A 27,962-nucleotide genomic window follows, 5' to 3' on the forward strand; every position below is an offset into this window, starting at 1 on the left:
GTGGGACTGGATGGGGCAGAGCTGGATGGGCTTTCAGCTCCCTCCCAACCCCAACCCTTCTGGGACTGCTCCTGCCCCAGGGCTTTGGGCAGGCCCACGGGGAAGCAGCTGAGGGAGCTTCACCCAGCCCCTGCAGGCCAAGGCCGTGGGCTCAGGCCCTGGTGATGTCGTGCCATGAAATGGGGATTGAAGTCCCAGCAGTGAGGAGTGGGTGAGCACAAACATTGCAGTTCCTCCCTGTGCCCGAGCAGCCAGCACTGCCCAGGGTGTCACCTCTGGGGGGAAGGAGCTGGGGGACAATGGCAGTGAAAAGGGGACACCGGGGTTTAACCCCTCCGTTCTCCAGCCAGAGCCCAGCCCAGGGATCTGCTGCTCCCAGTCACACCGGCAATGGAAACGGCACCGGAGCATTCAAGGGTTCTGATCCCACCTTTGCTCTTGGGGTAGGAAAATTCCTTCCTGGGAAGGGCTGCAGTGCCCATCCCTGGGGGGATCTCACAGCCCTGTGGCTGTGGCACCTGAGGACATGGACAGAGCTGGGAATGGTGGGACTCCATGGGCTCACAGGGCTTTTCCAGCCTCAACAATTCCATGGTTTGCAGCTCCTCAGGAGCATCACACCCTGTGTGTGCAGTGAGTGCAGGTTACCCAGGGCCTGCTGAGGTTTGCTTGATGCTGTTTCCATGGAAACATCTGCATTCCATCTCAGCAAGTGACCAGTGGGATAGGGGCAGGCAGAGGCCAAGAGCCTCATCAGCCCCTGCAGGAAAAGGAATGAGGAAACTGAGTTCACCAGGAACCTTTTTATTTAAATATATAAAACATGGTATTTTGGCAAACATTCATTTTCTCATTAAATAAGGTAAAATCACGGAAGGGAAAGGCATTGCATCAGTAAAAACCAAGGAGAAGCCACCCTGTGGTTCATGTGCCCAGGGCTGGGGTCAGGTGCACACTGACGTGGGACAGGAAAAGCCTGTAAGCGACAGCCTGCGGTAAGTACAGCAGAGAGCCTGGAGTAACTGCTGGGGTTAAATCAATGTCCTGGCAAAAGCAGCTTTTAGTAGGCACTAAATCCAAATTCTACCTCTGAACATGGACAAACTGATGGATTTTACCCACGTGCTCATCTCTTCCCACTGTGTCTCAACACCTTACACCTCCCACCCAAGTGAACTAAGCCACACCTACCCGAGGAAAGGCTGCCCGGGGCAGTGAGAGCCCCCGGGAATTCCGGATCGTCTGTAAGGCCACTCCAGTCTGGGCTCTCCCTGCCTGTGCGGGCTGCAGGGGCAGGGACAACATTCCCACCGCAGGCACAGGAGGGGCGGGATGGACACGGCCCAGCACGAGGGCTGCTGAAAGCTGGGACTGATTTAAACACGGAGCTGCTCTAATGCTCAGGTACTTCACTACAAAGCACTAAGGGACATTACAGCATCTGCACGTGCTCGAGGGGTTATCCAGCGGGGATTGATCCAGAAGGCTCTATGTGACACGGGAGCTCCAGCGTCTCCCTTCCCATTTTTAGACTAAACTAAAACAGGACACGGACAGGACACACACACGACGGCCACGACCAGCTCCCCTCCTCTGCACCTCCTGCGCTCCAGCTGCGGCTGCTCGGCTCCACCCCCGGTGCCTCTAAAAGGTGCTGCTGGAAGCCGTGGTGGTCAGGCGCCTCCCGATGTAAATCCTGCAGCGGGGTCAGAGCACACGGGCAGCCCGGCTGTGGTGCAGTGCTGGGAATGCCCTCCCTGGCAGCTGTAACCAGGCAGCAGGAACAGAACTGCTCCGGAGCCCAGCCCCAGTGACTGCCCCTGGTCTGGTGCCCCTCCCCAGCTCCAGGGCCCAGCACCTGCCCCACGCTGATGTGGAAAGCAAACATCCCCCATTAAAAATCTACTGAGTAATTTAAAATAATATTAAATATTTTTAAATCTATGTCAGTGGAACTTTAAAATCTATTCAGTATTAGATTTTTGCTTTGCTGATCTCCTAGTTGTGAGATTAAGAGTCTCATCTCCAGTGGAGCCAAGTGTTGTGTGACTACAGTTTCAGTGTACAGAATTCCTCATTTCCCTGCCCCTTAATTGTTCTGAGAAATTCCCAAACAGAGAAAATCAGAAAACTTCAACCATCCAGCAATACCACGGGCAGGAAGCACTTCCTGAGTAACCATCTTGGACAAAGAGGGAATTGGGAATCAGAATCAGGCCTCAAAGAAAGCAGGTAAAAAAATCTTTTTTTTTTTCCAATTGAACCTTACCCTAGTCCAATGGCCAGCAGGTGAGAGAGCAGCAGGGATGGGAGGAAAACCTTCAGGAATTCTGCAGAGAATATCCCCCCTTTCTTCATGACACTGGTGTTCCTCATGCTGAGCGTGGCCGTGCGCCGGGGGTGCTTGAAGAGGAATTCCCTGCATTTGGGGAAGGAAGGTGAGCTGTGTGCTCAGGCAGGAGGAGGAGAAGCTGCAGGAGCTCTCCCAGCAGCTGTGGCAGCACTCACTTGGGCGGGATGTTCTCGGGCCGGCTGGACCAGTCCCAGATCCAATCCGCGTTCTTCCTCAGCAGCCGCTCCACCTCCCTCCTCCTCTCCAGGAAATCCTCCTCGGACTGCAACCGAGAGCCACCAGCACTGAGCAGGGCAGCTGGGGGCTGCCAGAGCCCTGCCTGCAGCCAGCACCACTGCCCAGCACTGACACTGACACTGAGCAGGGCACCTGGGGGCTGCCAGAGCCCTGCCTGCAGCCAGCACCACTGCCCAGCCCATGGCACCAAGCAGGGCAGCTGGGAGCTGCCAGAGCCCTGCCTGCAGCCAGCACCACTGCCCAGCACTGACACTGACACTGAGCAGGGCAGCTGGGGGCTGCCAGAGCCCTGCCTGCAGCCAGCACCACTGCCAGGCCAGCACTGACACTGAGCAGGGCACCTGGGGGCTGCCAGAGCCCTGCCTGCAGCCAGCACCACTGCCCAGCCCATGGCACCAAGCAGGGCAGCTGGGGGCTGCCAGAGCCCTGCCTGCAGCCAGCACCACTGCCCAGCCCATGGCACTGAGCAGGGCAGCTGGGGGCTGCCAGAGCCCTGCCTGCAGCCAGCACCACTGCCCAGCACTGACACTGACACTGAGCAGGGCAGCTGGGGGCTGCCAGAGCCCTGCCTGCAGCCAGCACCACTGCCCAGCACTGACACTGAGCAGGGCAGCTGGGGGCTGCCAGAGCCCTGCCTGCAGCCAGCACCACTGCCCAGCACTGACACTGAGCAGGGCAGCTGGGGGCTGCCAGAGCCCTGCCTGCAGCCAGCACCACTGCCAGGCCTGGCACCAGCCCTCCCAGCCCCTTCCAGGGAGTGTTCACATCCCAGATCAACAGCGGGAGCAGGGAGAGCCATCCTCACTCAGAGTGGGGTGAGAATGCCAAAGACCATACCCCATATCCAATATCCCATATGTGCCCAAGACAAGACTGTCCTGGCAGTGAAATCCCAGAACCAAGCATTTCATCCTTATGCACAGTCCCAAAATATCCCCAGCTCCCAGCCCTGATGGGCACTGGCACAGGGATCCCTGCCCTATCCCAGCTCCCAGCCCTGATGGACACTGGCACAGGGATCCCTGCCCTATCCCAGCCCTGATGGGCACTGGCACAGGGATCCCTGCCCTATCCCAGCTCCCAGCCCTGATGGGCACTGGCACAGGGATCCCTGCCCTATCCCAGCCCTGATGGGCACTGGCACAGGGATCCCTGCCCTATCCCAGCCCTGATGGGCACTGGCACAGGGATCCCTACCCCAGCTCCCAGCCCTGATGGGCACTGGCACAGGGATCCCAGCCCTGATGGGCACTGGCACAGGGATCCCTGCCCTATCCCAGCTCCCAGCCCTGATGGACACTGGCACAGGGACTGCTGGCCAGGCTCAGAGCTGGCAGATGTCCCTGGCAGTCCTGGCCCAGCTCCTGGCAGGGACCAGTTACAGTCCCTGGCCCTCCTGGGAGGCAGGTGAGCCTGGCCAGGTGTGTGCTCCCAGAACAAGCCCCCCAGCCCCAGCTCTGGTGCAGTTACAGCACAAATGCTGAGTCAGGGCAGAGCTCCTGGCTCAGCTCGGCTCCATTCCACACAGCCCAGGCCTTGGGATAAAAATAGATCCTGCTCCCAGAATTCCAACAGCTCTGGATGCAAACACACACAGCATGGAAATAAAACTGTCCAGGCAGCTGGAATTCTGATGGCTTTCTGACTTGGGGTTATTTGTTCTCAAAGTCTAAATAATGATCTTTAAACAGCTGAAGGGTGTTTCTGACAATATAAAATAATAATTTCCAGTAATAATTAACTTGCAGTACCACATTTAGCTAACCTAAAGCTGAGTCCTTGGAGTCTGGCAGGAGTTGTAGAAATGATGCAGAAAAATTCACTTCCTTGAAATACTTCCTTCCTCAAAATGCTTTGTGAGTCATTTTTTTAATATTAAAAGCTAATTTATTACACTGGAGACTTCAGATTTCAGCCTGTCATCCTGCAATAAGCCCTGTATTGATTAAATATGGTCAATGCACATTATTTCCCCCACTCTTGTTGCAAATGTGTTTATTCATTTTCCTTGCAAGGTAAACAAACCTACAAAGTGAAATCAAAAAGAACAGGGAGTTTACCAAAGCAGCAGATATTCAGGTTTGGTATTAATTGTTAAAATCCCTGGAATTAAAGCTATGGCAGGGCTTGGAAATTGTGTATTTCTGGCTGCCATATTTAAGTGATTCTAGAAATTCTTGATGTTGTCAAAATATCTTTTAAAATTCCTACTGAATTAGTGGAGGTGCATTTCAGCATTGGTGGGGACGTAGGAAATGCACCCCATCAGCAGCCAAAGGGAGAGGGCAAATCCTTCTGAAAAACCTCAGTCACAGATTGGAAAGACCCAAGCAAAACATCCCCATGTGCAGGAGCAAACACAGCCAGGCTGGATCTGCCAAGGCTGCTGTGAGCTGTGCAAGCTCTGCTTCAGCAGCTTCTGCTGTTCCTGCCCAAAGCTCAGAGCTCCCCTGTCCCCCAGCACGGTGAGGATCTTACCTGGAAGCTGTTCTTCTCCCCACTGCTGTGGCTCTCTATCTCCAGAGCTCTGTGGCTGTCCTGGGGGGTCTGGGAGCGAGGGGGGCTGCACCAGGACAGGAGCACCAGGAAAGGAGGAGGTGAGTGTTCTGTGACACCTGGGAGCTGGGCACGCTGCCCAGGAGTGCCCCCCATGCCCCAGGGGCTGCATGGGGCAGTGCTGCCACAGCCCAGCCACCCCAGCCACTGCTCTGCCCCCCTGCCTCTGCCCACGCTGCTGGGGAGCCCTGGCACTGGCACAGAACAACAGGCAGCACACGAGGAGTGGCAGCAGGGTTTGCTTTGAATCCCCACCAGCCAGGCCAGGCCCTGCTGTGGAGGTTGAGTCCTGGAGTTTGGGCATTTCCAAACACAACCTGGGCTGGAGAGCTCACAGCCCATCAAAATGCAGCACATGCATTAATGGCACTGCCTGAGCACCTGGCCCGGGGCTGGGCTGTTGTGTGAGGCCCTGGACACCTGCTCTGGTTTCCAGGCACACATGCACACGCGTGTTCATGCGGGAGCACGCACCGAACACACACCCCTGTGCACACGTGTGTCCATACAAACAGGCACATGCATGCTAACACACCCATGCAGCATTTGTGTCTGTGCCTCTGGGACATCCCTGGGAGCCCTTGGCAGAGCCCCTGCTCACCTGTCGCAGTGGGAGCTCTCCCTGGAGCTGCTCCTGCCCGACTCGTGCTGGGCGTCCAGCAGGATCTTCTCCATGTCCCCGTTGTGGATGGACAGCGAGGCTGGCACCTGCTCCTGGCTGCCCGTGGACGCTGAGCTGCCACTGCCACTGCCATTGCTGAAGTGCAGCTCCACCCAGGACCCTGCCGGCAGAGAGCAGAGCTGAGCCCGCAGCCTGAGGCTGCCAGGGCCACGGCAGGGACACAGGCCAGCCCTGCCTCCCGGCCCATAAACAGCACGGAATGCAAAGGGCAGGCAGCTGAGCTGGGAGGGCTCACAGGCCTGGAAGCAGCTGCTCAGGAGTACATTGTGTTTCTCTCTGCACATACAGATCTTGTAGGCTACGTTCAATTTGTATTGTTCAACATAGGTGGCAGTCAAAATAACCTCAAGGACTTTTGCTGCCAAAGTTCAGTTGTTGGTTTGTTGAAATGACTTTGGGCTCCAGAGCCCAGGGACTGTTCAGTGCAGCCTTTTTTCAGTGCCATTTGTAGGTGCTGCTGTTAAGCAACTGCGGGTGTGTGGCAAGGGCTGTCATGGGTTTGCTGCTAGCAGTATATTTAACACGGTCACATGGGCTCTGTTTTCCTAAGGGAGGGAATAACAGCTCCCTCCTGGGCAGGGACAGCTCACTGCAGGCCCGGAGCTCTGCCCTCCCTATGGAATCCTGGAATGCCTTGGCTGGGAGGGACCCCAAATCCCCCCCAGTGCCACCCCTGCCATGGCAGGGACACCTCCCACTGTCCCAGGTGCTCCCAGCCCCAGGGTCCAGCCTGGCCTTGGGCACTGCCAGGGATGCAGGGGCAGCCCCAGCTGCTCTGGGCACCTGTGCCAGGGCTGCCCACCCTGCCAGGGAACAATTCCCAATGCCCAATCTCCCATCCAGCCCTGCCCTCTGGCACTGGGGTGTCCTGTCCCTCCAGCCCCCCAGGAATGAGCTCAGGGAACAGAAAACACCCGAGTTACACGAATGCCAGAGGAACCCCACTGTGGAACAGATGTGGCCCAGCCCCAGCAGTGCCCAGGGAGCAGAGCAGCGAAGACAGGAGCAGGAGAGCAGCAGGAATTCCCTGGATTCTGTGCAAGGATGTCCAGGGAATCAGCAGGGACAGGAGAGACAGGGCCAGTGGTGCTCGGGCTGCTCAGGGAACAAAGGCACAGCAGGAGCAGCTGGAGCTGCAGGGTCCCTTCCCAGCCATCCAGCAGCACCGGAACCAGGTGGGGAGAAGCCAGTGCAGGGCTTTAGTGTGAAGCACGAATGTCAGACCAGCAAAGATAGCCCAGATACCCTGGCTGGGAGGAGACTGAGGGCTCCAAAGCCAAACGGAACAGCACAAAGCCAAACTGCCTCATGTGCATCAACAACACGAGTACCTCCACCCCAAATACACACACCTCCATCTGGACAGCCAAAGTACCACAAAACCTGCTGGACACAAACATTCCCGGCCGCCGAGTTTGGAAGAGATGCTTTTCTTCCAAACCCCTTTTCCTTCACAGCTGGTTTGTTGTTGTTTGGGTTTGTTTGGGAATTTTCCCCTCCACGTGACAGTGCCTGGCATGTGGCAGGGAGCGTGTTCAGAGCCAGACAAACCCTTCCCTACCCTTTCCCCCAAAATCTAGGGAAGCTCAAGCTGTTACCAAAGAACGATCACAACCACTAGAGATCAAATTAAGACTTTATCTGCTGAACTCTTACTGGAATACAGGATAAAGCAGGGAGAGGATGGGGATTGCAGCAGCAAGGGGACAGAAGATGTGGTTAACAATTTTCCCTTTCTTTCCTTCTCCTTTCGGACACTCCTCAGAGAAGGGCTGTGCTGGAGCACACGGAACAGGCTGGGATATCACCATTTAAAGATAAAAGCAGCTGTGTTTTTATGAGGCTGGAAACACAAACAGACCGAAGCCCAGGAGAGGCGAAACAGCCCGGCCAGACGAGTCCCGAGGATGGCCTCGGGACAGAGGGGTCTGTCACGATATCCCAGCCCAGGACACATGTGCGAGCACAGACCAGCACCGCAAAGCACGGCATCAGCGCTGGGAAGCGTAATTTTCTTAAGATAAAGCTTTCAACGCTGGGAATTAAGAAGCAGAATTCCACAGAGCGATGAGGACGGCCCCTAAATCGCTACAACCCCCGTGCCAGCCGCACTGTGTGGGGGATTTTCCCTTCCCCGGCCAATCCGGGCTATCCGGGCTATCCAGCACCCGATCCCCGCGACTGACCCCAGCCCTGCTCACAGGCACACCCACCGGGCCTCCTCCCCGGGACGCGGGGCGATGGACACGCACTGCGGCGCGCACATCGGCCAGCGCATTCACCCAATATCGCGACACAGAAGGGCCCCGCGCGGGTCCGCCCCCAGCCCTCCGCGCCCGGGCAGTGCGGTGCCAGCCCTCCGCTCCCGGGCAGTGGGTGCCAGCCCTCCGCGCCCGGGCAGTGCGCTGCCAGCCCTCCGCGCCGCTGCCCGCGGCCTTACCCTGCAGGTTCTCCTCCTGAGGGCTCTGTCGCGACATGGCTGGCGGGCGGCCGGGCACGCACTGACCGCGCGCCGCCCGCCTCAGCGCACGGCGACCGCCCCGCTGACGTCAGCGCCGCGCCGCCCGCCCATTGGCCAGCGCGGCGGGGCGGGACGGGGCGCGGCAGGGGGGGCGCGCGCTCCCTCAGCGCCCCCTGGGCCGCCATGATGGCGGGGAGGGAGCGGGGCCGGGCGGGGAAACGGGAGAGCGGGGACGGTTCCCGTGGGACATCGTCATCCCGCAGGACATCATCATCCCTCAGAACATCATCATCCCTCATGACTCCCGCTCTCTGCCCGCTGAGCGCTCCGCACGGCCCGCCGGCCTCCCGCACGGCGCTTCAGAGTCACACGGGGAACGCGGACACGGGCGCGGTTTCAAAAGATACACGGAGACGTTTCAAAGGATTCACGGAGGGGATTTCAAAGTGTACACGGAGCGGGTTTCAAGGGATACACGGAGGGGGTTTCAAAGCAGACACGTCCGCTTGCAAAGTCACAGCTTGCGGCCGCTAAGCCAGCGCCGACAGCGAATGATACATGGCCCTAAAATAGGTAATAATCACAGAATGGTTGGAAGGGACCCACAAGCGTCATCCAGTCCGACTCTTAGCCCTGCACAAAACAGCCCCAAGAAAATTAATAAATAATAGCAAATAAATAAATAAATAGATAGTAAATAAATCTCGTTTTGGTCTTTAATTGACACGATGCCATCAGGGCTCTCGACAGCGGGAACTACTTAACTCGTGTTGTTGTTTGAAAGCAGATACTGATTTACTGCTGGGACTTTGTGAAGACGGACGCATAAAACCTGATTTTATTTAGCCAAAGTATTAATTAAAGCATGCAGGCTTTTTTGCCTTGTCTGGAATTGTTTTCACCCGTGCCTTTCTGCAGCCGAGTCACAAAGCCCAAGTGAAATGCATCAGTAATTGTCTGTGAGTTATTGCTTTATAACCTTCCAGAAGGACGAGGCCGGGTGTTGCGGTGTGGGCACGGCACTCTGTGTAACCGGTGGATAAAGAGCGGCAATGGAGCCGGTTCCGTTCCAGTAGGGAAGAGCCGTCCGTGGCAGGAGCAAAGGCCGGCTTTAAGCTGGGAACGAGGGGCGGGTTCCCGGTGCCTGCGCTCGCTGCCGCTCCCGCTCCTCCGCAGAGCTCTGCTGCTCCCTGCTGCCGGCAGCACCGGGCACCGGGCACGGCGGCCTCCCTCTCTCCCCGGGCACGGGGCACCGGGCACGGCAGCCTCCCTCCCTCCCCGGGCACGGGGCACCGGGCGCGGGCACGGCAGCTGCTCCCTGCTGCCGACAGCCTCGGGCACCGGGCACGGGGCACCCGGTACAGCAGCTGCTCCTCGGGGAGGAGGTTCTGCCTCCGGGATCTGCCCCTCTCCTGCAGCCAGCCCTGCCTCGGCTGTGAGGAACAGGGGATACAGCAGGTTCTGCCTCCAGATCTGCCCCTCTCCTGCAGCCAGCCCTGCCTCGGCTGTGAGGAACAGGGGCTCCCCACTGCAGTCACACAGCAAGGGCTGTCTGCCTCAGGAGGGACGTGGGGATCATGGAATCACAGAACCCCAGAAGGGTTTGGGTTGGAGAGACCATAATTCCCACCCAGTGCCACCCCTGCCATGGCAGGGACACCTTCCATCATCCCAGGGTGCTCCAAGACCCAATGTCCAACCTGGCTTTGGGCACTGCTAGGGATCCAGGGGGAGCCACAGCTACTCTTCCATCGGTCATTGGGTGAATGCTTTTATTTTCATGTATAATTTGATGACAGAAAATTTTGGGCAGAGACGCACTGTGCTGTCATCAGGAAAAATTGTGAATTTTCCTGTTGCTGGATGAAGTCTTTGAAAGGTTATTGATTTGTTGCACTGCGATCCTCTGCACAGCTGGGACTCACTCTAATCTTATTTACTTGCATGTCACAGACTCAATCATGTATTGATTAATTCCCTTTAAGCCAGAAACAGTGACTGTCTCCTCCACAGAATAACAAAGGCAATGATTTGGATACGGAGTCACACTTGCTGCTCAGGCAGCTTCAACTTTGTGTTTGGTTTTGGGCCTGACATGAGGCTCAGCCCAGCTGTGAGGGACAGGTATTTTGCATTGCACAGTTGTTTGTAATCCCAAACCCGTGATAAACTTGCATTGGTTTAGAAATGGATAATGTTTGCTGACTTGTCTTTGGTTTCTTACTATAGAAATCAAAGTAATCCACCCACTCCCTAGCGGTACAATGTGAGACAGTGGAAATTTCAGGACTGATTTGGGAAAGTGGGCTCACAACTCCCTGCCAGGAGGGCACAGCCGGGAGGGTCGGGCTCTGCTCCAGGGCACAGGGACAGGAGCAGAGGGAACGGCCTCAGGCTGGGCCTGGGCAGCTCAGGGTGGGCACAGCAGGAATTTCCCCATGGAAAGGGGGCTCAGGAACTGCCCAGGGAGGGTTGCAGTGCCCATCCCTGCAGGTGGCACCTGGGGGTGGCACTCAGGGCTGGGGACAGGGTGGGGATGGGCACAGCTGGGACTCCCTGGGCTGGGAGGGATTTTCCAGCCCAAATGATTCAGTGATTCTGTGACTGTTGCTCTCCTGTGCAGACACAGGCTCAGTCAAACCCCACTGAAATCTGAGCACTCCCCGCCTGCATCCCACCGAGGGTTGGTCATTAACCTCCCTGGCTGCCTCTGGAAGTCCAGCCGTGTGTGTGTTTCATGCTGAGCATTTCTTGGAACCAGGTTCATCATTAACCACCCAGCTGCTCTTGTGTCCTCTCTGCACTGCTGCTGCTCACCCAGGCTGCTGATGGGGGACAGTGCAAGGTGTCCCTGCCCACCACGGCTGCAACACGATGAGCCTTGAGGTCCCCTGCAGCCCAAACCCTTGTGACATTTGCTGATTCTCTGATTTTATTCCATGTGGAGAGTTAATAAAAGCCTTTGTGTGGTGTGGCTGCTGCCATGGCAGGGCTGTAATGTCCTGGGCCATGTCTGTCACGCTCCTCAGCAATCCCCACACGCTCTGTGCCATCCTGTGCCATGTCTGTCACATTCCTCAGCAATCCCCACACACTCTGTGCTGTGTCCTGGGCCATTGTCACGCTCCTCAGCAATCCCCACACACTCTGTGCCATCCTGGGCCATGTCTGTCACACTCCTCAGCAATCCCCACACACTCTGTGCTGTGTCCTGGGCCATTGTCACACTCCTCAGCAATCCCCACACGCTCTGTGCCATCCTGGGCCATTGTCACACTCCTCAGCAATCCCCACACTCTCTGTGCTGTGTCCTGGGCCATTGTCACACTCCTCAGCAATCCCCACACACTCTGTGCCATCCTGGGCCATGTCTGTCACACTCCTCAGCAATCCCCACACTCTCTGTGCTGTGTCCTGGGCCATTGTCACACTCCTCAGCAATCCCCACGCGCTCTGTGCCATCCTGGGCCATGTCTGTCACACTCCTCAGCAATCCCCACACGCTCTGTGCCATCCTGGGCCATTGTCACACTCCTCAGCAATCCCCACGCGCTCTGTGCCATCCTGGGCCATGTCTGTCACACTCCTCAGCAATCCCCACACTCTCTGTGCCATCCTGGGCCATTGTCACACTCCTCAGCAATCCCCACGCGCTCTGTGCCATCCTGGGCCATGTCTGTCACACTCCTCAGCAATCCCCACACGCTCTGTGCCATCCTGGGCCATTGTCACACTCCTCAGCAATCCCCACACGCTCTGTGCCATCCTGGGCCATTGTCACACTGCTCAGCAATCCCCACACGCTCTGTGCTGTGTCCTGGGCCATGTCTGTCACACTCCTCAGCAATCCCCACACTCTCTGTGCCATCCTGGGCCATGTCTGTCACACTCCTCAGCAATCCCCACACTCTCTGTGCCATCCTGGGCCATTGTCACACTCCTCAGCAATCCCCACACGCCCTGTGCTGTGTCCTGGGCCATTGTCACACTCCTCAGCAATCCCCACACGCTCTGTGCCATCCTGGGCCATTGTCACACTCCTCAGCAATCCCCACGCGCTCTGTGCCATCCTGGGCCATGTCTGTCACACTGCTCAGCAATCCCCACACTCTCTGTGCTGTTCTGTCATGGCTGCACAGGGGCATTGATCCTGCCTGCCCTGAGCTCGGTGTCACAGGGAGCTCAGACCCCATGCTGGCACAAACCAGGGCTCCAACCAAACCCAGAGTGCTGCTGGTTTGCTTTTCAGTCTCACAATGGAAGAAATTCTGACCACTTCTAGTGTGAATCAGAAAAGCAGAGCATGAAAATGTCTTCAGCTCTTCTTTACTTACTAACTGCAGGTTTTTAAAGCCCATTCCCATTTGTGTGCAGCTCAGCCCATGGAAGCTGCCAGAGGAATGCTTCTCCTGAGCACTTGCCAGCTGAAAAACAAACCCCCATTCTCTGAGTGATGCAAACCACTGCTGGGCTCTTGTGTAGGTCACTTACAACACTGCCTGCGACGTGACTTGTTTTGCTTACAAACTCCCACAAAGTGTTGCAATTCAGCTCTAAAAATAGAAGCCAGTTTCATTTGTCCCGGAGCCGTTGTTGTCACAGCTCCCAGAGGCACAGCCAGTCCTGTTGTCTCCAAGTGCCACTACATGTCCCTTTGGCAAAGGATAATTGAAACCACCGGGCAGGGGAACACAGCGTGTTTGGGATCCGCAAAAATAGGAACACACTTGAGGAATCTGGTTAGCAGTCATGTGTTTGTTGTCCTGTGCGGTTGTGAGCTTTCAATGGAGGGAAAATGAAGATTTTCTATGCAAAGTTCCAGCTACACAGCTGCTGTTTAAGGGGAAAAAGCCCCAGGCCCTCTTTCTAAAACTCAAACTGTGTTCCAGGGTAGGTTTCTGCTTCCCAGCCCTGCACTCAGATCACTCTGTCATTCCTGTCAGCAGTTCATGGACATACGCTGGGAACAGTTCCCAGTCTTCACTATTTCTCATGTCAGGAAAACACAAACTCAAACAAATATGCCCTATATCCTATTTGCTTGTAGAGAACTTGGCGGTGTTAGAAGTATCTTGTACCCAAATGCATTTCCTTTATGCATACTAGTGATCCGTTTCTGATGGAAAGGGGGATTTTCAGTGAGTGAGTATTGACAATGGATATTTCCTCAGGTGTGAGGAGCACTGGGATGCAGTGCCCTGGGCGTTCCAGACCTGCTTTATATCCATGTGTTCTAGTCCTCAAATCAAACCTTACAACAACACCTGCCTTTTCCACTCTCCAGCACTGCCAGGTCCCTGCAGAGCACGCTGGCACCCAGGAATGCCACTCCTGTAAGAGATACAGACCCAGTGCCTGCCCTGCACTCCCAGGGCGTGGGCTTCCATGGAAAATGGACCTCCGGGAGTGAGTCCAGAGTTCTCTGCAGCCAGCCTGGGACACCTGAGGGGCTCACCTGGACAGGAGCAGCTCCAGGGAGAGCTCAGAGTCCCTGGCAGGGCCTGAAGGGGCTCCAGGAGAGCTGCAGAGGGACTGGGGACAAGGATGGAGGGACAGGAGCCAGGGAATGGCTGCCAGTGCCAGAGGGCAGGGCTGGATGGGAGATTGGGAATTGGGAATTGTTCCCTGGCAGGGTGGGCAGCCCTGGCACAGGTGCCCAGAGCAGCTGGGGCTGCCCCTGCATCCCTGGCAGTGCCCAAGGCCAGGCTGGACACTGGGGCTGGGAGCACCTGGGACAGTGGGAGGTGTCCCTGCCATGGCAGGGGTGGCACTGGGGGGGATTTGGGGTCCCTTCCAACCCAGAAGAGCCCATAATTCCATGATCCTACAGCTTGATCCCATCTCTATTGCTAGGAGCAAGTGCAAAGCCTGGCAGCTGTTTTTAAATCCAAATATCCTTCAACCCCCCCCTGCCCTTTTCAGCAAGGCAGGAGGAGCAGCTCCGTGAGGGCTCCAGCTGTGCTGGATGCAGAGCTTTGGCTTCCTCCTGGAGCTGGGAATGCCGATCCTGGCCGGAGAGCGGGGCCCGAGCACGTTTGGGACAGCAGCCTCGGCTGGCTGGGAAGGGACAGCCACGGAATGGGGAGAGCGGAGGGAACGGAGGGCTCTGGAGCAGGAGCAGTGCTGATCTCGGGATGGGAGGGCTCTGGAGCTGATCTCGGGATGGGAGGGCTCTGGAGCTGATCCCGGCAGGCAGGGATGGGAGGGCTCTGGAGCTGATCCCGGCAGGCAGGGATGGGAGGGCTCTGGAGCTGATCTCGGGATGGGAGGGCTCTGGAGCTGATCTCGGGATGGGAGGGCTCTGGAGCTGATCCCGACAGGCAGGGATGGGAGGGCTCTGGAGCTGATCTCGGGATGGGAGGGCTCTGGAGCTGATCCCGGCAGGCAGGGATGGGAGGGCTCTGGAGCTGATCCCGGCAGGCAGGGATGGGAGGGCTCTGGAGCTGATCTCGGGATGGGAGGGCTCTGGAGCTGATCCCGACAGGCAGGGATGGGAGGGCTCTGGAGCTGATCTCGGGATGGGAGGGCTCTGGAGCTGATCCCGGCAGGCAGGGATGGGAGGGCTCTGGAGCTGATCTCGGGATGGGAGGGCTCTGGAGCTGATCCCGGCAGGCAGGGATGGGAGGGCTCTGGAGCAGCAGCGCTGCTGACGTGCTGCCGGAGCTGCAGTGACTCCGCAATGGCTGAGCCTGCCGGCACTGAGCGCATCCCGCAGCCTGCCGGGGAAACCCGTCCTTAGCTCCTCCGACTGCTCGCGTCCGCGCTCGGGGTACCTGGTGAGCACATTTTACTCTACGCTTGGGGGATTTTTAGCATTTTTTGGTTTATTTTCCTTCTCTGTCCTCTCGGTGCATCTCTGGACCAATCGATGCATCACTCTTCATCTGATCCCACTGTTTAGAGGACAGAGAGGGAAAATAGAACCACCTGCAGCAGGGATGGATTTTTTTTTTTTAGCCTTTTGCAGTGTGAATCGCAAAAATCTCTTTAAATATGTCTGCTCGAGCAGCCTACAGGTTTTATCTGGAGTGCACTGCAGGCAGGGACTCCCTCGGTGTGCAGCATGAGGGACTGAGGTTCCTGCCTACCTGTGCTCCTTAATTAGCATCTACCTGTGCTCGCTAATGAGTGCTATGCTCCTTAATTAGTGCCTGCCTGTGCTTATTAATCAGTGCTTACCTGTGTAATGTATCTATAAATACGGACATAAAGTGTGATAGACAGACAGACAGATAAATAGATAGATGTGCTGCACATGACCCATCTGCTGCCTGAAGGCTTTGCGGGCTCCATTTTCAGGTGTGCTGTTGGGCATTGTGTCTGAGGTTATTTCCTGTTCTCCCTCCGGGGGGGTGATACGTGGCTCTGATGTGCAAACTGTGATAACCATGGCTCTGATGTGCAAACTGTGATAACCATGGCTCTGATGTGCAAAGCTGTGCTCTCGGGTGCCAGGAGGGGATGGCTCTGCCTGGCACTGGGGCCCAGCTGCATCTTCCTGCTCCGTCTGCTCCTCAGCATTTTATGGAGTCTCTGTCCGTGTGATGCAGTTGAAATGCCAGGCTCAGAGATTGCTGCTGAGCCTCCTCTGCAGCTGTAGGTGTTGGTGCTTGGGGTAATGCATGCCCTGGTGAATCGCTGTGACAAATAATCTGAGTCTGTGCTCGCCCAGGAGCTGATTCGGGCATTTCCTGTTAGCTGAACTCTGTGCACGGCATCTTTCAGAACTGCTTCCATGGCACTCCTGTGCTCAGAGGAGAGCAGGCTCCCCATCCCTGCTTCCATGGCACTCCTGTCCACAGGAGAGCAGGCTCCCCATCCCTGCTTCCATGGCACTCCTGTCCACAGGAGAGCAGGCTCCCCATCCCTGCTTCCATTGCACTCCTGTCCACAGGAGAGCAGGCTCCCCATCCCTGCTTCCATGGCACTCCTGTCCACAGGAGAGCAGGCTCCCCATCCCTGGCAGTGCCCAAACTCCTTCCCATGGCAATCCTTTCCATAGGAGAGCAGGCTCCCCATCCCTGCTTCTGTGGCACTCCTGTGCTCAGAGGAGAGCAGGCTCTCCATCCCTGGCAGTGCCTGAACTGCTTCCCATGGCAATCCTTCCCATGGGAGAGCAGGCTCCCCATCCCTGCTTCCATGGCACTCCTGTCCATAGCAGAGCAGACTCCCCATCCCTGCTTTCCATGGCAATCCTGTCCATAGCAGAGCAGGCTCCCCATCCCTGCTTTCCATGGCACTCCTGTCCATAGCAGAGCAGGCTCCCCATCCCTGGCAGTGCCCGAGGCCAGGCTGGATGGGCCCTGGGGCACCTGACACAGTGTGACATTGGTGTCCCTGTCCATGGTAGGGGTGGAATGGGATGTGCTTTAAGGTCCCTCACAACCCAAAGCAGTCTGGGCTTTTGATTCTATTCTGTGCTATTTAACCTAAAAAAAGAAAGCTGTTTTATTTTTCTTCCCAGCTGCTTCCTCTCTCGGTCATTTTAAATGTGATTTATCTCATCCAGATTCCTTTTCCTTTCATTTCATGGGGTGCCTCTACTGACACTGCTATAAATGGAGACAGAGATTAGAAAACACATTGGAGTCCCGTTGACTTTTGCCTGTAATTTCACACATTGTGATACAGCCAGAGAAATGTGTGTAGTACAAAATAATAATTTCCTGGCAAGAAAGACTCACAGCTGCCAGCCTGGGCTCTCTCTCTGGACATGCAGCATCCTTAACCTGCCACCCCTCTGCACCTGGGCTCCTCTCTCTGTGTAAGGGCTCTCTGCACTTAATACATGCTCAAAACTGAAAGTTTCTCAGGGCTTTACTTTGCAGTGGAATTTCTGCCAGGTTTATGTTGGCCCTTGGCAGCTTCCTGACCCATAACCCCTTGTTCTTCACCTGCAAATGCCAGACTGGTAGGAATTTTGGTGTTTGCAGTGGTGCTTAAGAGGCCAGTGGGACCAGTGCGAGGCCACAGGAAAGCGCATTTGTCACCAGGGCCGTGATGGAGAAAATAACACCCCACTTGAGTAAGGCTTTAAAGAATGTGCTGAAGGCTCATGGGTTGTCTTGACAAATACCAGTCTGGGGTGTATTTGTGGAACTGTGTGCCTGTAAATCCCTCCCTTGGTATATGCTCAGTTGTCAACACCTCCCACGTGGTGAAGTTTCACCAAGTTTCCCAATGCACTGTCAGTTTACATGACGAGTAAAACTTTGCTTTTTTTCCTTAAAATGCATCTCTAAAATATTACTTTTTATTGCAGATGGCTTGAATTCAAAGTAGCATCAGCAAATGCATGTTAACAAGTGAAGGCCTTTAAATAATGACCTTTAACATTTTCCCCTAAAACATGTGTTCTCAGCTTGTCGCCTTCTGTGCTGCAGCTCTTCATGTATGATCAGGAACAGCGGCTTGGCTTAAATGGAAAAATAATTTCAAAAGCAAGTCCTAAAAATTTTACACATCCTGGTTGACTGGGATGTAGGATTTGAACCCATCCACCAGTCTGGGAGCGAGACTCTAACAGCACTGAACAATTTTAAGACACATAAGAACACTTGTATGAATATATTTTATGGTAAAAGCAGACAAATACTAGCCAAAATTTCAGCAATCCAAAGGAAATCACTCGTGGGATGCTGTCTTTATTTGCCCACAGTGGGCCAGGAGCAGGTACCTGCATGCAGAGGAGAAGAGAGCTTCCTTCTCCCAGAGCACTGAGTGCTGGCTGCTGTAGTGCCAAAATGCTAATCCATTTCTAGCACTCACTTCACCTGGAAAGCAATTTCCTGATTTTCCTCTGCAACCACAGCCAAACGTGCCGTGCCCAAACAAGCCCCCAGAGGTCTCAGAGTTGAACAGAACTCTGTAGAAGTGGCTCTAAGGGGGAATGACATGGTGGCAGATTTTAGAGAGTCCCCTCACTGCTGTGCAGACCCGCAGCTCCTTCCAGGCACACGTGACCAGGATTTGTTATTCACTGCTGGTGTGGAATCCAGATGAGGGTTCAATGGATTTCATCTGTGGAGCAGAGGCACTGCCTGAGGACAGGCAGCTGGGAAGGGCTTGGGAGAACGTCTGGGGGATAAATGGGTGTCCTCAAACACGCAGCCAGAGCAGGGTGTGGAGCCCTGGCTGTCCTCAAATCCAGCAGAGCTCCTGAGGCTGGAGCTATTGCACTGCTGCTGTGGCCACTGACCTTGACAAGGTCATGTGCCCACAGGGGCTCTTCAAAAGGTCACTTTAAGCTGCAGAAAGTGGCTTTGCTATGCCCCCAGCTCATGTTCCTGGCTGGGCTGTCCCTGTTGGTGGTTCCAGCTCAGCTGGCCCAGCCTGCAGCCCCTCCCTGGGCAGTGGAAGGGAATCCCATCAGGTTTTATTCCCCTAGGACACACTCAGGTGTAGCAGGAGCTAAAGGAGCTGCTGCTTGCTGGGTGCCCCTTGTTACCTGTCAGTCACCCAGCAGGCCCAGCAGCCTGACCTGCTTCCAGCCTGAGGGAGCTCTGCCAGGCAGCACTTCCTCAACAAAGGCCAGTTTTTGCTTTCTTTGGTCAGGATTTTTTTTTTTTTTTAATTCCCCTCTTACTAAAATATCAGTGTGTGTCCTAGGACTGACATGGCTTTGGCCTGATAAGGTTTTACAGCCACAAATCGAGTAACAAAACATAGTGGAGAAGCAAGGGATGCAGCAAATAGGATATATCATGGATATGAAGAGGAATGCAAAGCCAGGAATGCTTAAAGCCTTCCTAGAGTTGTGCTGCAGGAAAAGAGGTGGGAATGGATGCTGAGGCAGGAAAAGCAGGGGCACAGGGGTGGGGAGAGTCACTAAGGCTGGTGTCAGAGTTAGCACCCAGAGCAGGAGCAGACAAGTACAAACATGGTCTTTCCCCTCAAAGCTGTTTTGGTGTTTTGGGAGGTTGGGCAGGGTGGGATGGGTGGTTTACTGTAGGAGCAGTAACAGTTCCATGGGGGGAACAAGCTGTTGGTTAACTCGGTGTTCTGCATAAACCTGGGAGACCAAAGGGAAATAAATGCTCTGCTGAAAATATCGTTGCTGTTGTTTAAAAATAAGCCAGTCAACAACTGACTTGAGACTGAAGAGCATTACCCAGGCAGGAATATTTCCTCTCCTGCTTGTGTTTCCCTCAGTCTGCACAGGGTATCAGGGAGTGGCAGTGAGCAGACGTAGCTCCAGGCAGGGATGTCTGCACAGGCAGGGATGTACTCACACATCCCTGTGGTTATTAATTTTTGTGGTGCTGTTGTGAGCGTCTCCAGGATAAGGTGAGAGATGAGAATTGACTCCAAGTTCTCAGAAGGTTGATATTATATTATATTATATTATATTATATTATATTATATTAATTATTATATTAATTATTATATTAATTATTATATTATAATTATATACTAAAACTATGCTAAAGGAAGAGAAAGGAGACATCAGAAGGCTAAATAAGAATGATCATAAAAACTCGTGACAGACTCAGAAAACCCAACACAGCTGGCTGTGATTGGTCATTAATTAAAAATAATTCACATGCTGGATAAGCAATTCTGCCAATCACATTCTAGAGGAGCAAAACATGGAGAAGCTGAAGCTTCCCAGGAGAAGAAATCCTGGCAAAGGGATTTTTCAGAAAATATGACAGTGACACATCCCCAGTCTGGGACCCAAGGGCTTGTTAAAACCACAGCTGCAGCTTTGGGATGGAGTTTGGAGGTGCTGCTGTCCATCAGCACTCAGAGGCTCTGCGTGGTTCAGTCCCTGATGAGCCCTGGCTGTGACCAGGGTGCTCTCCCTGAGGGGTGCCGTACTTGTGGCTTCAGGAACTTCATTCCATGGCTGCTTATTTCATATTAATGACACTCATCTATTTAAAGTAACATGCGTGCCAACTCAGGGCCTTCCACTTCCCCTGGAGTCCTGAATTCCAAGCTGGCTTGGCTCACGTAGAGTAACATTTTCGGAGATGTTTTTTCATGTTCTTTATCACCCAGATCAGCTTTGTTACATCTAAATCGAGGCCATCAGCCGTGCAGCCTGGTGGGAGTCATTTGTTAGACCAGTTGTCATTTCTCTGCTGTTGTGTTCCCCTGCTCAAGCCCCGTGCTGGGTGTGCCTTGTGTCCTGCCCACTGCTGACAATAAAGTGCACTGAGCGTCAGAAATGTGGAGTGGGGAGCTGGCTGGGCCAAGCTTCCCCCTGGGGACCAGAGCCTGTGTGATTTGCTGTGCAGCCCCCAGGCCCGTGCCTCGCAGCCCTGCCTCAGAGCAGGGAGCTCTGGAAGCCAGCCTGCCCTCACAAACGTGTCACTGTCCCAGCTCTGTCTCCTCGTCAGCAGAGGGCTGGGAGGGCGCTCGGAGAGGGAAGCTCTGTGTGAAATGCCACATTTGGCAGCCCTGCAGCACGTCTTCAGAAAGTCTCATTTGGATCCTGAAATATTGGTAATATTCTCGCTGGGATATAGGATTTGTTTTGGTTTTTTTAAAAAAAAACTGCAACACATCGACTTTGAAGATGAAGCATAAAAATTATTTTTAGCATTTGATGCTAAGTCATCAGAGATGATAAAGGAGAAAGAACAACATTTATAGCTCCCTTCTCTTTGGCAACAGCAGAAAAACCCCATCCTCCTTGCTGGCTGAGTAAGGAGCTTTCCTCAAAGTTGACCTCAAATCCCCCCAGTGCCACCCCAGCCATGGCAGGGACACCTCCCACTGTCCCAGGGGCTCCCAGCCCCAGTGTCCAGCCTGGCCTTGGGCACTGCCAGGGATCCAGGGGCAGCCCCAGCTGCTCTGGGCACCTGTGCCAGGGCTGCCCACCCTGCCAGGGAACAATTCCCAATTCCCAATCTCCCATCCATCCCTGCCCTCTGGCACTGGCAGCCATTCCCTGGCTCCTGTCCCTCCATCCTTGTCCCCAGTCCCTCTGCAGCTCTCCTGGAGCCCCTTCAGGCCCTGCAGGGGCTCTGAGCTCTCCCTGGAGCTGCTCCTGTCCAGGTGAGCCTCCCCCCAGGTGTCCCAGCCTGGCTGCAGAGGGGCTCCAGTTGCAAACCAGGACTTTAAAATTTTTGATTTTAATTAAACATAAGTGCTTCTAAAAATTCAAATGCCATTCTAAAGCATTTCAGTTTCATTTTTGACAGCATCTCAATTCCTCATCTTAATGTTTTGACTAAAAGGATTGAGAAATAAATCCATCACCAAAAAATGCTCCAGGCAGCAAAGTTCGCCCCAGCAGCTGTGTGGGGTGGTGGGGTCCCCATCCCTGGAGGTGTCACCTGGAGGTGGCACTCAGAGCTCTGGCATGGGGACAAGGTGGGCACAGCTGGGCCTCCATGGGCTGGGAGGGCATTTCCAGGCTAAAGGATTCTGTGATGCTGTGTGTCAGACAGTGCCTTGTGCCTGCAGCCTGTGGGGCTCCCTGGAAAGCTCAGTCACTGCTCTGCAGCAGCTTTTGCCCTTTTTTCACAGGAAGGGAAAAGACAGAAGAGCAGCAGGTTTGGCCTCCATGGCAACAGCAGCGGCTCCAGCCATGCCTGGGGAAGCTGCTCCTGAGCATGGGCTGTTTTCAAAATCTGCTTGGCACCAGCCCGTTTGACAGCAAAGAAAGTGGGGTTTTCAGTGATGCAGTGAGGAGAGGGATGTGTCACTGTGCAGGGACAAGCAGGGCCCTGGCATCCCACTGGGGCTGCTGGGGACAGGCCTTGCCTGCACAGGGCAGGGAAACGGGGCACTGAAAGCCCCTGATCACCTCCAAACAGCGCATTTCACTTCCATCCCCTCTGGTTTAAATCCTGCACTAAAGGGGAGCAGGGCAGGGAAACGGGGCACTGAAAGCCCCTGATCACCTCCAAACAGCGCATTTCACTTCCATCCCCTCTGGTTTAAATCCTGCACTAAAGGGGAGCAGGGCAGGGAAATGGGGCACTGAAAGCCCCTGATCACCTCCAAACAGGGCATTTCACTTCCATCCCCTCTGGTTTATATCCTGCACTAAAGGGGAGCAGGGCAGGGAAACAGGGCACTGAAATCCTCTGTTCAGCTCCAAACTGGGCATTTCACTTCCATCCCCTCTGGTTTAAATCCTGCACTAAAGGGAGCAGGGCAGACTCTGGGCACTGAAATCCTCTGTTCAGCTCCAAACAGGGCATTTCACTTCCATCCCCTCTGGTTTAAATCCTGCACTAAAGGGAGCAGGGCAGGGAAACAGGGCACTGAAAGCCCCTGATCACCTCCAAACAGGGCATTTCACTTCCATCCCCTCCAGTTTGTTTCCTGCTCTGCTGGAGCGTTCCCAGCCCATGGCATGGGGTGGAAGTGTCCAAAGGCAGGTTGGACATTCTGCCTGGGATGGTGGAAGGTGTCCCTGCCATGGTGGGGTGGAGTGAGAGGAGCTTTGAGTTCCTTTTCAACCCAAACCAGCCTGGGATTTTAAGGATATAACAAACACAAGGGTCAGGCTGCTGCAAGAAATGGCTGAGTTTGGATGGAGAGGCTGCAGCCTTTCCTGGGGTCTGTCTCCCCTCCCCGGGGCTGCTGTGTCTGGGGCAGTAATTACAGGTGTGTAATTAGGGGCAGTGTGCTGGTTCTGGCCTGGGGGGCTGGTGCCCCCTTCCCTTTGAAGCCAGGCCAGTGCACAGAGCTGCTGTGAGCAGCACAGCCAGCCCTGCTCTCCTGGGGCTTTGCAGGCTCTTTTAAATTGGGATTCTCTTGTGCTTCAGGCTAATATTGATTTTTTCTCTTCTGGTTTTATTATTTTTTTATTGAAGTGTTCACCTCATGTCTCCTGCATGACATGAAAATTTCATTCTTCTGCTTCCTTACTCATTCACTCATTGAATCCATTCTGAAACTCTCAACTGCACCTTGTATTTCTCTTTTGAAAGAAGATGCTGTTCATTGGTTCACACCTGAAAACTGTACCTGATGGTCACTAATATTTTAGTGGTTTGAACAGATTTATGTCTGCAGAGATGTCAGAATTCTCTGTGTATCTCTTCTATATGTATGTCTTCTGTATCTCTTCTTCACCAACTCTTGGCTGCTGCTGGAGCACCCTGTATCTCAAACCCTGGTGGTCAGAAGCTCTGTAACCTCAAGGACTTTGTTAAATCCATGGAAATTTGCAGGATGTGTTTGGGGTTTGGTGCCAGCACAGGAAGGAAAACAAGACTGTCCTTTTATGTGAATGGCATCTGCATTCCTGCTTCTAATTAAAAATCGAAGGGAAAAGCTTTCTGTAATTAAAGGGCGTGTTTGCTAATTTGTCCCAGGCTGGACTCTGGAGCAGTTCTGGTTGGAGTTGGATCATTCTGGAAGCAGCTTGCAGCTCTCCCTCTCCACAGGAGCAGGCTGAGCATTTCTCTGGGCACAAATGCCAGGGGCAGGGCAGGGCTGAGCAGGGACAGGACAGTGTCCGTGTGTCCGGCCCGGGCTGCTGGGCCTCCTGTGGCCCTTCTGCAGACACCTGCCCAGGTGTGGGGTGGGGCCAGAGCTGGGCTGCCCTGGCAGGGGCTGGGGGTTCATGGGCTGGGCCAGCTGCTGCTGCTGGGCTGCTGGGGCTCGGGCTGGGCCAGAGGCACAAACGGGGCACCCAGAGGGGTTGTGCCCAGGCTCAGCCTGGGGCAGACGGGGATCCCAGCCCTTCCCAGCTCCCCTGGGACCCCGCTCAGGGACCCCCTGGGCTGTCCCTCCCTGCTGTGGGCAGTGCAGAGCCCGGGGATGCGGTGGCTCTGGCCCGTGGCTCAGGGCTGTGCTTGGGGTGAGGAGCTCTTGCCCTGCCTGGTCTCATCCAGGGGGATCCTGCAGCCTGTGGAAGGGCCAGAGGGATCCTCCCGAGCCAGCCTCACTTGTGGGGCGCTTGGCATCCCTGCCAGCCTGCCAGGGCTCCTGGGGCAGGGCTCCCTGGGCAGGGGCTCCCATTCCTGTTCCTGTTCCTGTTCCCGTTCCCATTCCCGTTCCCATCCCTGTTCCCATTCCTGTTCCCATTCCTGTTCCCATCCCTGTTCCCATTCCTGTTCCCATCCCTGTTCCCATCCCTGTTCCCATTCCTGTTCCCATTCCCATTCCCGTTCCTATTCCAGTTCCCATTCCCATTCCCATCGAGATCCCCATTCCTGTTCCCATCCCCATCCCCAGTCCCGTTCCCATCCCCATTTCTATCCCCATTCCAGTCCCCATCCCCATTCCCATTCCCATCCCCGTTCCCGTTCCCATCCCCATCCCGATCCCCTTGCCCGTTCCCGTTCCCGCCCGGCGCGGGCACCCGCAGCTCCGGGCTGTCTGTCTGTCTGTCTGTCCGGCTGGCAGCAGCCCCGCTCCCGGCTGGCAGTGACACGGGCGCCACCTTTGCTTTTCCCTCCGCCGCAGGTGGAGCCTGGCAGTCTCTCCCTGCTCGCTCGGCCCCGGTTCCCAGGCAGGCTTTGCATTTGATTTTTTTCCCCCAAGAAACCGTTTCCTGTTGTCGTAACGTGGCCAGATGGGGAGGGTTCTGTGGAAATACCTCGGGAGAGGCTGGCAGAGCGGTGGATCCAGGAAGCAGATCCTCCCCGTAATACTGGCACGGTTTGGTAAGTTCCATCTGAAAAATAAAAAGCTGCTCCTTTGCTGAGTCACAGCCCCTCGGAGCTGGAGCCGTGACAAGCCGGGAGCCGCCGCCGCTGGAGTTGGGCTGAGGTGAGCGGAGGGCTCCGGGATCCCGCCCGGTGCTTTTCTGGCCTGAAATGATGTTTTAAATCTCATTAAAGGGCTCCGTAAGTTGAACGCGTCCGTGGGAACGTGCGGCGGCCCTGGTGGCCCGCAGGGTGGGGGTGGCACGGCTGTGCCGAGGCACATCCTGGCACATTCCGGGGACAGCCCGGGGACAGCCCGGGCACATCCTGGCCACATCCCGGGGACATCCCGAACGCATCCCGGGTACAGCCCGGGTACAGCCCGGGCACATCCCCGGCACATCCCAGCCACATCCCAGCCACATCCCGGGCACATCCCGGGCAGCCCGGCCGGGGCACGGAGCGGCTGCGGGCGCTGCCAGCGGCTCGGGATGCGCGTCCCGGGCAGGACCGAGCCCTGTCCCGGGCTGACAGCTCCGGAGCGGCCGGAGAGCCGTGCCCGGTGCCACGGGCAGCTCTGCCGTGCCGTGCCGTGCCCGGTGCCACGGGCAGCTCTGCCGTGCTGTGCCGTGCTGTGCCGGGGCAGGCGGAGCTCCTCCCGCAGCAGCGCCGGTGCCGAGGCTGTGCCGGAGCCGCTCTCCCGTTCCGGGCTGTCCTCGCCGGACAAAGCCCCGAGCAACCACGGCCCGGGGCTGCTCCAGCCCTGCCTGGCACCGGGGTCTGCGTGCTGCAGGCTCACAGCTCCGTCCGGGCCCGGGGCTGCCGATGCCCGGTCCTGGGCTATAGATGCACGGTCCCGGGCTATAGATGCACGGTCCCGGGCTATAGATGCCAGGTCCTGGGCTATAGATGCACGGTCCTGGGCTATAGATGCCTGGTCCTGGGCTATAGATGCACGGTCCTGGGCTATAGATGCCCGGTCCCGGGCTATAGATGCCCGGTCCTGGGCTATAGATGCACAGTCCTGGGCTATAGATGCACAGTCCCGGGCTATAGATGCACGGTCCTGGGCTATAGATGCACGGTCCTGGGCTACAGATGCACAGTCCTGGGCTATAGATGCCCGGTCCTGGGCTATAGATGCACAGTCCTGGGCTATAGATGCACAGTCCCGGGCTATAGATGCCCGGTCCTGGGCTATAGATGCACGGTCCCGGGCTATAGATGCACAGTCCCGGGCTATAGATGCCCGGTCCTGGGCTACAGATGCACAGTCCCGGGCTATAGATGCCCGGTCCTGGGCTATAGATGCACGGTCCCGGGCTATAGATGCCCGGTCCTGGGCTATAGATGCCCGGTCCTGGGCCATAGATGCACAGTCCCGGGCTATAGATGCACAGTCCCGGGCTATAGATGCACGGTCCTGGGCTATAGATGCCCGGTCCTGGGCTATAGATGCCTGGTCCTGGGCTATAGATGCCCGGTCCTGGGCTATAGATGCCAGGTCCTGGGCTATAGATGCCCGGTCCTGGGCTATAGATGCCCGGTCCTGGGCTACAGATGCACGGTCCTGGGCTATAGATGCACGGTCCCGGGCTATAGATGCCCAGTCCCGGGCTATAGATGCACGGTCCCGTGTCCCGGTCTCTCTGCAAGCCTCTCACTGTCCCTGGGCCTTACCCGGGTCGGCAGAGAGTGGGGGGTGCAGCCCCACCACGGCCGACTGCGGGGAGACACTCTCTGTGCCCCGAGGGTGCTGAGGGCACTCAGGCTGGTTGCCTTTGCTGCAGCAGAGACGACCGAGACGTCGGTGGAAGAGGAAAGGGGCCGACTCCCAGCAGGGGATATTCCAAGGTTTTATTAAGGAGTCCCGAGCGAGCTCCTATACCTCAGGGGGTCCTCCTGCCGAGAGCACTGGGGGATGTTCGGAGCTTACATTTAAAGGGGGGAGGAAACTAACATAGATAAAATCCTACTGACCAATAGGTATCTCTGGGGGATGGGTGCTGGGGGGACAGACATACAAAGCAGCGTATGGGGCAGGACTTGGGGGGTTGACCCTTGGCCCCTGGCTAATCACTCGACAACTTGGACCGAAACTTCTAGGTAGGGGGCTGGGATGTCGAGGTGACTGACAGAGAGCCAGGGTGGGGGTTTTGGAGGTCTTATCCCAGGAAAGGGATAACACAAGTAGAGGGAAAAGGAGGGGGGGGATGCAGTCTGGGATAAACCATTTGGGAAAAACATGGGAATACAAAACCAACTACTTCAAGGTATTACAAAATATAAGAACGCACTACAACAGTCCCGGGCTATAGATGCCTGGTCCTGGGCTATAGATGCACGGTCCCGGGCTATAGATGCCTGGTCCTGGGCTATAGATGCCCGGTCCTGGGCTATAGATGCCCGGTCCTGGGCTATAGATGCCTGGTCCTGGGCTATAGATGCCCGGTCCCGGGCTATAGATGCACGGTCCTGGGCTATAGATGCACGGTCCCGGGCTATAGATGCACGGTCCCAGGCTATAGATGCACAGTCCTGGGCTATAGATGCCCGGTCCTGGGCTATAGATGCCCGGTCCCGGGCTATAGATGCACAGTCCTGGGCTATAGATGCCCGGTCCTGGGCTATAGATGCCCGGTCCCGGGCTATAGATGCCCGGTCCTGGGCTATAGATGCCTGGTCCTGGTCTATAGATGCCCGGTCCTGGGCTATAGATGCACGGTCCTGGGCTATAGATGCACGGTCCCGGGCTATAGATGCACAGTCCTGGGCTATAGATGCACAGTCCTGGGCTATAGATGCCCGGTCCCGGGCTATAGATGCACGGTCCTGGGCTATAGATGCCTGGTCCTGGTCTATAGATTCCTGGTCCCGGGCTATAGATGCACGGTCCTGGGCTATAGATGCCCGGTCCCGGGCTATAGATGCACGGTCCTGGGCTATAGATGCACAGTCCCGGGCTATAGATGCCCCGTCCTGGGCTATAGATGCACGGTCCTGGGCTATAGATGCCCGGTCCCGGGGCTGCTGATGCCCAGTACGGGGGCTGCAGAACACCCAGGTGTTTGTTTCCTGTAGCTTTTTTATCTCCTCGAGCCTACAGGACAGATT

At 55.8% G+C, this 27,962-nt stretch overlaps 2 protein-coding genes across 2 annotated transcripts in view; one reads left to right on the top strand and one right to left on the bottom strand.

Annotated features, from left to right (window-relative positions):
* Nucleotides 1-788: 788 nt before the first annotated feature.
* BNIP3 (BCL2 interacting protein 3) lies at nt 789-8,415 on the bottom strand. Its single transcript, XM_071446163.1, has 6 exons — nt 8,269-8,415; nt 5,748-5,928; nt 5,069-5,153; nt 2,509-2,615; nt 2,270-2,419; nt 789-1,696 (listed from the first exon to the last, which is right to left on the bottom strand). The coding sequence occupies exons 1-6, from the start codon at nt 8,303-8,305 to the stop codon at nt 1,645-1,647; spliced, it is 612 nt and encodes a 203-aa protein (XP_071302264.1). The 5' UTR covers nt 8,306-8,415; the 3' UTR covers nt 789-1,644.
* A 16,413-nt stretch (nt 8,416-24,828) lies between these two features.
* The window catches only part of JAKMIP3 (Janus kinase and microtubule interacting protein 3), a 54,568-nt gene continuing 51,434 nt past the window's right edge, over nt 24,829-27,962 (top strand). The window contains 1 exon segment of the mRNA XM_071446464.1: nt 24,829-24,972. The gene's annotated coding sequence lies outside the window, so the exon portion shown is untranslated.

The sequence above is a fragment of the Agelaius tricolor genome, unplaced genomic scaffold, assembly GCF_023055355.1.
Source record: "Agelaius tricolor isolate 1412-34295 unplaced genomic scaffold, bAgeTri1.0.p SCAF_22, whole genome shotgun sequence".
In the NCBI taxonomy this organism is placed as follows: Eukaryota; Metazoa; Chordata; class Aves; order Passeriformes; family Icteridae; genus Agelaius; species Agelaius tricolor.

Coding starts and splice junctions, on each gene's coding strand:
- BNIP3 (XM_071446163.1), bottom strand. CDS start 8,305: ATGTCGCGACAGAGCCCTCAGGAGGAGAACCTGCAGG. Junction 5,929..8,268: donor TCAGGAGGAGAACCTGCAGG/GTAAGGCCGCGG, acceptor CTCTGCCGGCAG/GGTCCTGGGTGGAGCTGCAC. Junction 1,697..2,269: donor CTGCTGGCCATTGGACTAGG/GTAAGGTTCAAT, acceptor ACCCCGCTGCAG/GATTTACATCGGGAGGCGCC.